Raw genomic sequence first — 12,092 nt, 5'->3', positions numbered from 1 at the left:
TGATTAAGACCAATTACTATACTCTTTAAATGTACATGCTTTCAGAGACTTTGCGTCTATTCAATGTTTATCGGATATTCACTCTTTATTGAATAGTTATTTACTTCTTTCTATCTGCCAGAAACTGATGTTGCTGGGAAAATAATGTATGTCTTTAAATAGGATATAGTCCAAATCCACCATTTACTAGAGATGAAAAAACTATGGTCTAGAGGATAAGTGTCTTATTTTTATATAAAATGCTTTACCTGAAATTGGGAAAAACCAACATTACAAGAATAAGAGAGGAGAAGAAATTTTCCTAACATCCCACAGTGACTTCATAGTTGATTTAGATCAGAAAAACAGGTCTTTTTATCCAGGTTTATGTCAGGTCAATTATTCCATATTGAGATCAAGACTTCTTGATCTCAAAGTAAAAACACAGGCCAGGTTTCTGCAGAATTAATTTTATTGTCAAGTGACTCAAAGGAAAAAGATATATTTTGAACTTCCCAAAACACAGGCAGAGTAGGAGGTGTGCCTTTATAAATTTAAAAGATCTCCTAAAGAAAAATAAAAGCAGAAGCAAAAAAAGAAGAATGAGAAAGCTGGCAGGTCAGCACAAAACACCGGCTGTAATTCAGCATTTTCCCTGATGCTTTAGGTTGATCTTCCCACCACTTTCCCTATAAAAGAGAAAGACAAATATATGCTCAGTGTAATATCTTATAATATTTTTAGTATTCATCACAGAGGTTGGAAAAGGTTTAACTAGGTGATAGTCTATGCAAGCATTTGATTCTATAGGCATTCATGTCTACAATTTGGCAGAGGTCAATTAAATGCACTCAGAGGTGACATCTGGCCTAATTACAGAAAGGATGAATCTTAAACAAACAAATTTCAGAGTTATAATAAGGCTTAGATCTTTCAATTTCAGTTGTTCCTTCACACACACACACACACACACACACACACACAACTGGAAAAGGTGAAAGTGACAGGAGAAATAATGGCAATGAGACGAAGAGTGTTATAGTTCTGTCCTGATACAAGACAGAAGAAGTTAAACCAAATATTCAGGCATTTGGCATTGTGTATCAGACCATATATTCAGGCTTTCTCTCAGTAATAAGTGTCCATCATACCAAATCTCAACTTACCCTACTGCCCGTCTCTTGGGAAAAGTTTGGTATTAATTAGTCAGATATGTTATATATAAATGTAGGCACATATTTATTATGTATCGATTCAATATTTATTAATTTAATGCTATGTGCTTGGCTCAGTTTTATTGAGAGTTATATAATCTCCATGCTTAGGAATTTTATAGCAAAGTCGAAGGAAATTAAGACATTCATAGAAGAAACTCTAATACAAGAAAATGATGACAATGTGAAGAAGTGAGCTTACTGTCATCTGAGTTAAACAAGGATTCTAATTCTCTTGATTTTTGAACAATCAGAGTAAATGATTGATTGATTGAATAAATTTTTATTAATTATAAACTATGTCCCATCAGAAAGCTCACAGTCTATTGGCTAAAATCTATAGCACCTGTTGTGTTCTTTATAAACATGCAAATTCAATAAATATTGGCCCTTGATAGAATCTTCTTGGTATACTATCTGTAAAGTTCAGATCGTCTGGATAATAAAGGATGACCCTCTCCTCTATTCTTTATTGAAAGGCTCTTCTCATAAAACTAAAACAGAGGAATGAATGGGAATTGGTGCCTTAACAACATAGAATTTTGTCTCAAAATAACATGGATAAAATAATATTTTTATAGGTAATGAATTTTCTAACAAGTTTGTCATGTTTCTGATTTTGATGGATTTTCAAATTTACCTACATCACTAAAAATTTTCTTCATCTTCTCTAAAATTAATAATAGTTGTATTAATAACAAACATAATTGAATAAAATTATTAACATTTTTAACTACAAACAAAAAAATAAGGAAATATATCAAAATTCTTAAGGATGCATAATTTTTAAAAAAATTTCCCTAAGATGAATCCAATATAATAGTAACAAAGTAAAGTAATGAAGATCCTGTTTTCAAATAATTTATTATGTAAACTTTTTATTTGTTGTTGACCCATTTGTTTTCAACCCATTTGCCTGAAGCTTATTTCTTCAGTGTCTGGGGGCGGGGGGAGGGGAGGTGGTATGATAGACTATCTTTTTAGAATATCTCACAGAAAGTGTCATTGTCTTACACTGGAAGTTTGCGTTTGCAAGGGACAGGTTTGGTGAGTATGATACTTACGCCATCGCCTTACAGAAGGCACACTTATTGCCGTATGTCTGGCCATTAGAACCACAGTGGGGATTCGATTCCCGAGTGCAGTACACCTTGGGATCCTTGAAATCACCGCAGTCAATCTGTGGAAATAAGCACAGTGGCATGGACATTACTGCATTCTGTACGAGGGACAGTTCCTCAGAACTGAAGCTTTGGACAGCAAACTTAAAATTATATACCTATAGAAATACATAAAATTATACACACGCACACACACACATACATCTCATAGATACATATATACATATTTGTGATGTAAAGCTCTCTGAAATAGAAAACGGCTTTCCTTATCTTCTTCACTAGCATGTATCAACCAAAACTGAGTTTTTCTTTGTGACACAGGAAACTCGTTTCTGTAGTTATTGTATTCAGGAGTAAGTTAATGATGTAAGGCAGACTCTAACTCCTTACCATTAAGGAGTAAGGCAAATGCCATAGGTATGACTTTTTGCTCCAACACTAACTTGTTCCAATGGAGAACAGTTTGGGTCTTTCAATGACATTTGATTTTTCTTTTACTATATCAACGGAACTCTGATAGCATCTTTCTGTATTGTTACAAAGACAGATGGATCACTGCAAGTAGCTCCCACATGTTACCTGATGGCTTGTTTGTTTTCCCTGGGGCTGCTACGTCCATTGAGTATCTCTTGAAAACAAAATTCCACTGTCTTTATATCTCAGAGTCTGTTTGTAGTATTTCAACTTTTGTGCATACTATAATAATTTAGTAATGACTGCCTAAGCTGCTCTATATAGGATTCTGAGGTTGCATCCTATGTTGGTGAGAACACACGCTGTGACTTATGAAGAGTTATCATTATGGACTCTGCAGAAGGAATGGTAGCACCTATGCCATTAATATATCCCTCAGTTATTGTGGTCTCTCAGAAGTAGTCTGGCGTTTTACTTTTTTTTTCAACTCCATATCAATTGAATCAATATTTGGGGTGCAAATGATATTTGAGTCATTTTATTCCAGGGTATGGACAACACGCAATAGACAGAACTTCTCCAAATATCAGCTGTGTGGAATGAAGTGAACTTTAACATGAATAGAGGGACCATACTTTATCCCTCTCCTAGTTCCATTAAAATAATACTGTCTCATGTTTATCAATTGCTTCATAATATTCAAACCATATGGATTAACTTAGATGAGCCTCACAATAACCCTGAGATATACATTGAGCAATATTATAATAACCAGTTTACAGATGTGAATACTGGTCCTCAAAATAATTAAGAAGCTTCCAATGCCACACAATCAGGAAGCATTAAGATCAGTGCTTGAACATACAAGTATTTCTGCTCGTTGCCGATCCAGAATTTCCAACAATTTACTGTGGTTGATTTCCAACACATCCTCATTGAGAGAAACAAAGACCAACTGTCACGATATACCCATACTTATAGTCAGGATACGTAGGCGTTATGAAAGTCCTTTATTAGGGAAATATACGAGCATAGGTAAGAGGAATCACTTGTTTAAGATGTTAGCAAACAATTATATACTGACAAACTCTCCAAATGTTTGCAAGGGGAAAATCTCAGCAAAATAGTCATACAACTAAGTTAAAAAATATTATCTCATATACCAGATTTAAGGCACCTGAGACTATTCAATACACGTTTTTGTTGAAATTTCATACCTTGTACTATTTCACACCTAGTATGGTACTTCGGTTGAATAGAAGATATCTAGGGTTTTTATAGTCCCATCTACAATCCCACTTTTCCCCACAGCTCTTAAAGATAACTCCATCCTTTCATATTGCTTGAGACACTAATCTTTCCTGTAGGTCCCCAAATAGAAACAAGGCTGGAAAATCTGTAGGGGATGATAAACCATAGGATATGTTTTTGTTTTTTTTTTGTTTTTTTCTCAAAAGCTATGTAACTATTTTGTATTTAAGTCATTAACATACACATTTGCAATTGTGTGCTTGGGTCAAGAACGGACTATAAACCACAGAATAATCATTGATATTTTCACTTGTTCCACAAGCTGCCATTGGGTAACTAATATGTGGAAGACATGGTCATGGATTCTCATGATACAAAGAGGAAATAGTTATAAACACTATCTCAATAAGTTCACCATCTTATTTGCATTAGGAAAGCAGAGAAGAACATAGATAATTACAACACGATGTATGATAAATACCATAGTGGGACAAGCACAGGCAGTGTGAAAGCTGAGAACAGGGCATCTCAGTGGTATCTGTGTCCCTACAGTCAGGTCAGTAAGGAAAAGAAACAAGAACATATCTTACTTTAAAGAGAAGACTTCTTAAGCCACCTTTCCTTGGAAATCGACCCTCTGAGCTTGTGATCCAGCCTCTTTTGTCCTTTAGAAATCAGATAGGGAAGTGGCACTTGGGAAGGGTATTCACTTGGAGAGTTGCTAAACCCCACCTCCCTCCCCAAACCCACTTTTCCCTTTCCATTTCCCCCTGGGAATAAGACTAGGAGGAGCAAAAAGGATTTCAATAAATAAAACCCAATCAATCAAATGGCGTATGAACCAACTTCCTTAGAACATAGATACATGTCATACTTCTAAGTTGTAGTACCCTTTGAGGATCCCAGAAGTAAGCTGGAGAATTGTGTCACAGAACTTGTTCTGCCGTTTGTCATTGGCTAGTTGTGTCATCTCAGACAAAACACTCACTATCTGAGCTTCAATTTTCTTAACCAAAACTTAAAAAAAAACACAACTGTTGTCATGCTTCATTCCCAGGGTTGTTATTAGGATCAAATGGGGTCATAGAAGAGTTATAAAAAATTAGTGTAGAATATTTGACACAGTCTTGGACTAGGCATGCAGAAAATAATCTCATTATAGGCCTGCTTTAACTGTAGCTCTTACCACATTTTGAAAGGTGACTATAGCTCATACAAAATATTAAGTACCATTGGATGAGGGTCTTTACATACCCTTCCAGCTTTGGTAATTTAAGATTTAGCAGTGACTTCTTTCAATGAAGTGGCTTAATTAAGCTAAGTCCTTAGTTCTTCAAGTAGGCGGGAAAAATAACCATTGCCCAAATGCTTCCTTCTTTGATATCTAGAGGCCCCTCTTCATACACTGTGCGAGAAATTTTAGCATGGTGATTGGGGACATAAAGGGGCCACTCTCTGAAAGCTCCAGAAGTTGGAAAAGGGGAAGAATGACTACAGAGCCATCCAGAAATCCTTTCTGTGAGGCAAAGAGAGAGGCAGGAAAATGTCAGAATTGAGACTAGGAAGAGATCACAGCTCTCACAACCTGAAGAGAAGTCAGCTAAGATTTCTGAATGTCATGCCTTTCCTCTGCCTAAGTTTCCTCTCCTCTTTTATATTTTTATTTTATTCTCCTATAAATAAAATCCAAATAACTGGTTTCTTAGTGGACATCAAAGGAGGTCTAGACCACAGGTGTTAGGATTATCTTTCCTTCTTAAAGTTTCCTCCATGAGGCATTTAGGGGGCCCAGGAGAGCTGAACACCCCCTGAACGTATTTATAATACCCAGATGCGCTGTAATCTTAGGGGATTGTCCTGCAGGTGGAATTAGCCTGACCTGGATTTGAATTTTGCTTCTCCCACTTATTAGCTGCCTTACCTTATGCAAACACTTAACTGCTCTGAGTTGAAATTTCTTCATCTTTAACTGGGGGCTGGCAATGCCTATCTTCTAGGGTTGTTGTAATGCTAAGTCCTTTGAAAACACTTTGTAAACTTTCAAGAATCATGTGGAAGATTGCTATTATAAACACTAGAAGTGTAAATCGTATCACATTCTCGAATTTTTGGAGCCCATTATTTCTTACCCTATTTCAGTGAGGTTTTTTTCGTTGTTGTTGTCGTTTTGTTTTAGTGTATTTTAGATTGGTGTTGGGTTTAACAAGAGCTTCTACTTAATTTCCTTAGTCCACCTTCCAGGGACTAGTAATAGGTACTTGGGTGCCAATGTTTAGTATGAGTCTGACCCCTTGTGGTTCTTCAAAGAACTGTACCGTCAAAAATATTTTGGAATTGGGGCAGCCGGTTGGCTCAGTTGGTTAGAGTGCTCTGCTCATAACGCCAAGGCTGCCGGTTTGATTCCCACATGGGCAAGTAAGCTGTGCCCTCCACAACTGAATTGAAAATGACTTGACTTGGAACTAATCTGTGCCCTCCACAACTAGATTGAGAACAACGACTTGACTTGGAGTTAATGGGTCCTGGAAAAACACATTGTTCTCCAATAAAAATTAAAAAAAAAAAAAAAAGAACTCAATTTGCTTTAAAAAAAAATCTGGAATGTAGTGACACTTTTAATACCTAGATTAGTTATCTTTGCTAATGGTGACTACAAAATCATTTAATTTAGCTGGAAAATGAGCTTATATGGTCAGTAAATTAACCAAAAAGTCAGGATCATTGATATTTTAGTTTAGCATTTTAGTTCTACAAATAAAACCAAGAAAATTTGCAAACACACACCCACAAACACACACACACACACACACCTAGGGCGTGAGACTTCATTTCTTTCTCCCTTTACTGAAAAATACTACGTATGTGGTTACATCAGCTTCTTTGTTTAGCATACTAGTTTCTAAACCCCTCTCTGACTTGGCTTCTATTTTCCCTGTTTTCAGATGCCTTCCACACTACCAAAATAGCTCTAAAAAATGACACCTTTCAGGATACATTGGCTATTTATAAAATGTTCAGGAATTCTTTATGATATGCATTACTTCTTTTTCAAACTTTTTCTTGACTTCTGTAACATATCAATACTCTGGCTCTCCAACTAGTTCTTCTCTATTCCTTTTATTACCTTTTTTACTTTACTCCTGAGTGTTATTCATTATGGTCATTTTCAGGAAAATTTTATATACTTGATTCTCTCTCTGATGATACTGATGAGTCCTTGACTTTTTTTTTTCTTGAGTCTTCATCAAACCCTCAAACTCTAATCCCTAACTGTCAGAAATATACAGGACACAATTGATTCATACTTAATACTCATTTATGTCCAAAATCTAACTCTTTATCTTTCCCTTTAAACTAATTTTACATTCTAATTTTTCTCTTTTACATAGTAGTACCATTCTTCAGATTTCTCAGCCTATCCTCAGATTAAAACAGTGCCATTTCTTCCCCTTTGCAAGTGTTACATTTGGTGTATTTTTTTTAATCTCAAGTGTTCTTCACCAATTCCAAGTTTACTACTTATGCCAACCTTCAAGATTTATTGCCTGTGCCAATGCAGTAAATTCTGCTCTGTTTCCATTTCCTCTAAATCTCAAAATCCCTCTTACACGTGGAGACAAGTTACCCTACTTTAAGCCACTGTTTTCATTATGTTACTCCTTTGTTTAAGAAGGGAGCATTCATTGCAAAATACATCCCAATTTCTGAGATACTAAAATGTGAAGGGGGGAAAAAAAGCTCTTATGCGATATAGTAGGCATATTAAGGTTGGAAAATATTTTCAATTCTTTGGCCAACTCCAATCAGTTGGCAGTAGTGTCTGCAAACTATTGATGTAAAAGGCTCTGGGGCACATCAGCGCTAACAAGAACTAGTGCCAAGGTCAAGTAGAAATGTTCAATATGGACACAAGAGCAGGATTGGCAGACCAAATACCACTGCCTATGTTGTCTTTTAATAGAACAAGAAATCTGGAAAAAAACATTGGTGGATTAATTTGAAACAATATCTGCCGAAGAAGGAAAATAATTCGTGCCCATTCCAATATTTAACATAAATTGTATTTAAATATGAGTGAACCAGTTTATATATACTCAATACAGAACGTTTTTGTCTACTCTTGGTTGTCTTAATGCTACAAAGGAAAACATAACATCTGTCCTAACTTCTTCAGCAGCTGTTCATTATTAATCAATAATTAATTCTTTTACAGTTACCAAATGCTGCCACGTGGTTTATAGAATTTAAATCTGACTACGATTCTATGAGGTAAATAATATTATCCCTTTTTTTATAGTTGTGGAAATTGTAGTTCAGAAAACCTGAGTAACTCACCCAAGATCACAGTGAAAGCAGTGATAAAGCATAAATGTTAGCACAGATTTATCCTGTTTTTATTACATTTATTTTACTTTAACAAAATCTGAGAACGGGTGTTTAGGCTCTTTTAAACTGAAAACAGGATATCCATAGAGAGATTGAAGCTAGAAAATAAATTACTGCCACTGATTTTTGCATTTGGCCTGCTTGTTCATTGTTTTTGTTCTTTTCTCTCATAGCTTTTTTCTTGCTTTGGCTGGGGAATGCCAGCCAAGCACAACCCAGGTCTGAAGAATAAATAAAAATATGCACTGACCTGTTCTCCTTGACTGAAGACACCTGGAAAAAAAAAAAAATCCAAACTGTAATTTCCGTATGTGCAAAACGTGGGATTTGTAAAATTAGGATATCCCCAAGCCTTGGATGATAGTTGTTCTTGGTTCTTGTTCATCTCAACAAGTCACAGCATAGTTGTTTTATTTTTTATACCTTCTTAGGGAACCACAGAAACTTGGAAAGTAATAGAAGGGAATGGACCATGATGAGCTCATATTTCTTGGAGGTTGGGGTGGAGTGAGAGAAAATAATTGAAGGATCTGGAGATTCATGTTACAGCCCATGTTACACTGTTTTACTATGGGAATGACCTTATCATCTCTGGTCCTACTTTGGAGAAGTTCCATTGGAAATTCTTCTCTAACTTTGACGCTCTGAGGTTCAGTGCATTCTGTCTCTCTCTAAAGCCTTTGCTACAGGCAGTTTGGGAAGGGATTCACTTTGCAGTTTGTTCTTTGGGCCCCAAATTTCTTTTTTCTGCCCTCTTGTATTCCAGCTTTAAAGACTTGACCCAAGTATAGACTGGCAAGGACAAACTCATTCTCTGTTCTGTGATTCATTTCTCTCGCTACATCTCTAAATTCCTGAAAGAGGAATAAACAAGTCTACACATACAGTCTTGATTCTCACAGTCTTGATTCTCCCTCCATCTTTGTGATTACGTCTGTAATTTTAAGTTGTGGCTAATTAGCTCCGTGGTTTAAAATACTGAAATAATGAAAGTCTTAGGTTCAGTACTGGTATGAGCTTCATTCTGGTGATTTTTGTGGAACTGCTAATGCCAGTGATACCTCTTACATTAAGCCCAAAGCCACCTTGATGACAGAGAGTATACGAGTAAGTGCAATCCTTCTCCGGTGCTGGTCAGCACTTGTGGATGTACCTCAAGGTACATTCTCTATTAATGGGGATACAACTGGATGTACCTCAAAGTACATTCTCTATTAATGGGGATGAGGAGAGAACAAGGCTCTTAAATTTGAAAGGAAGTTAATGATCATGTACTTTAGTGATTACTAACCGTAATGTAGCAGTGTGGCTGGTTATTAAAAATATAGACTTTTATGACAATCACTTGAAAATTCTATTATAGAAGACCAAGTAAAACCTGGAAGTCTATATTTTTATAACCACTCCAAGTGATTTTTACAACAGAGGAAAACTCATTATTACAATTCTCAGCCATTTTGTCACTATACAAATCTTTGATCAGAAGATGAGAGATTTTGCCCAATGTCTTATACGTGGGAAATATCAAGGCAGAAGAATTAATATCAACAACACTTGAGTTCAATCTAATAGTCTTATTATTAAACTTTAATACTGGCAATACTAGTAGACATTTGTTGAACACATACTATGTCCCACCCACTATGTTCCGCACTTGTCATGCATCCTTTCATTTAATTGTCCATACAGGGACATTCCCTTAATATCCTTATTTTACAGATGAGGGAAATGAGACTCAGAAAGATCACACAGCTATAAAAGAGAAATGCCAGAACTGAAAGTCACTTCTCTTGGTCTCAATATTAAGGCTTATCTTCCCAAATACCAATATATCTATGAAGGACCATATTTTGGTAAATTAAGTGTCCAATGAAAAGATCAGTTCACCTTCGTAAGCTAAGCTATAAGAGGATAACAGTTAATTTCTGAGGGCATGTCAGCAAGTACATTTTAATATAGTCATATCTATTTTTTATGCCAACCCAGCAGTTGACAGCACCACATTCATGCTACTTAGCCTTAGTAGTCAAACTTATTCCATAATATCACAGAAATCCTTTATCCAACTTTTTTCATACTTCCAAATGTTTTTGTGTAAATATGACCAGTTTCCAGTGAATGACTTCCCTATCTGCTCATTCTCACTGAAAAAGTGTTGTTTTTACATGCCCAGGCATTTAAAATCTCCGATAGCTGCAAAAGGTCACTACTATTGCCACAGAAAAATGATAGACCAGATGTGGAAGGTCTCAGAACTCAGTCTCGTTTCGAGCGTTCTACAAATGAGAGACTGTCTCAGAGACCTGAGCTATTTCTCCCATCGGCACAATCCTCATTGGAAGCGATGGGCCGAGGTCTTGGGTATAGAGACTCCAGCGTGTGCTTTTTCCACCAGAACAGCACAGAGTGGCAAAATAAAAAAAGGACAGAAAGAGATACCGTGGCCCTGTTCGTTCACATGGCCCTCTGATGAAAAATATTAGATCAAAGTATAACTGTCCTTTGAGCAAACCGAACAGATAGAATATTTGACTATTGCTCATGAAGGTGACCAAAGATGCCCCCTGCGGGAAGAATCGCATAGTTCACCAGCAGCATATAGGTTCCAGCATTCTAAGGTTTGATCACTTTTTTTCTGAAAGAGTCTCTCACTGAGTTTCCTATTTTCCCCTTGTTTCCATTTTAATTATTTGAGTTCCAATTACTGTATAAAAATAAAGAGAACAGGAAAACTTTGCTTTATCTTAGAAAGCCAAGCAAATATTTTAAACAACTAGTAATCTCCTAGACTAGTTTTGTGGAACAAACATAAACTGATGTCTAGAAGATCTGACCAAATTCTCCTTACTAGTTGCAAGTCCTTTGGCAATGGTCTTAACTTCTTTGTGTCCCCGTTTTCTGATATGTAAAATATGGATACGATTACCTTGCTATGTGCATTGAAGATAATGCCTAAAAGCCCTTATTGTGTATTAGGTTGGGGCAAAAGTAATTGCAGTTTTTGCAATCCTTTTTAACCTTTTAAACCACAATTCCTTTTGCACCATTCTAATAGTAGTGTGGGCTCATCAAGTGAAAGTTATTTTTATAATTATTACTATCACCATTTTCATCAGCACCATTATGATAATCTCTCGTCTACATCAACATTGTTAGAATTTTGAAAGATGGTGGGCAAATACACTTGTCATTTCCAGTTCAGTATAAATATTGGATTTCAATTTTAAGGAAAAAAAAAAAAAAACTCACCTGAGAAAAAGCAGAAAAGAGCCAGAGAGAGGAGCAGAAAGACACCTGATATTTTCATGGTGCCAGTTAGCTCACTCAGATCAAGCCTGTTTGTCCTGCTCAGGTTCTCTGTCAAGACACTTCCCAGAGCACTAACACACACACAGACATGTATGTATATACATATATATATATAGACACGATAGAGGGAGTTGGGATCTCCACCTTCTTTGTAAGTCACATTCTGAAACCATATGCTGTCCTATACACTAGGCGTTTATTAGGACCTGTCACCAACATAAATAAATACTTAATGAATCCCATCAATCTTAAAATTAGGACAGTTATGTGAGTTGCACCTTAGATCTTATTAATAGAGGATGTCATTTACCACCAGTAGACTAGATTTTCCTAACAACCAATACACCCTCCCTGCTCTTCCATTAAAGGTTTCACTACATGAAAGGGGTGAGTCACTGGGGGAGCCCCACTTGATGTC

The 12,092-nt window shown here is 36.2% G+C and overlaps 1 protein-coding gene across 2 annotated transcripts; it reads right to left on the bottom strand.

Moving 5' to 3' along the window:
• Window positions 1-439: 439 nt before the first annotated feature.
• Window positions 440-11,789, bottom strand: LOC109451109 (serine protease inhibitor Kazal-type 6). 2 transcript variants are annotated; one of them, XM_088798695.1, is made up of 5 exons: window positions 11,615-11,789; window positions 8,616-8,638; window positions 4,570-4,644; window positions 2,258-2,373; window positions 440-668 (listed from the first exon to the last, which is right to left on the bottom strand). In XM_088798695.1, exons 1-5 carry the CDS (start codon window positions 11,670-11,672, stop codon window positions 623-625), a joined length of 318 nt encoding a protein of 105 aa, XP_088654821.1. In that variant the 5' UTR covers window positions 11,673-11,789; the 3' UTR covers window positions 440-622. The 2 variants fall into 2 exon arrangements, with proteins under 2 accessions (XP_088654821.1, XP_019594597.1); XM_019739038.3 differs by lacking the exon at window positions 4,570-4,644 and having other exon boundaries at window positions 11,615-11,767.
• Window positions 11,790-12,092: the final 303 nt, after the last annotated feature.

Source organism: Rhinolophus sinicus, chromosome 5, assembly GCF_057876585.1.
Source record: "Rhinolophus sinicus isolate RSI-liver-muscle chromosome 5, RSI-T2T, whole genome shotgun sequence".
NCBI lineage: Eukaryota > Metazoa > Chordata > Mammalia > Chiroptera > Rhinolophidae > Rhinolophus > Rhinolophus sinicus.
Note: the sequence above shows the minus strand (reverse complement) of the source record. Positions and strands in the feature narration are given on the sequence as shown.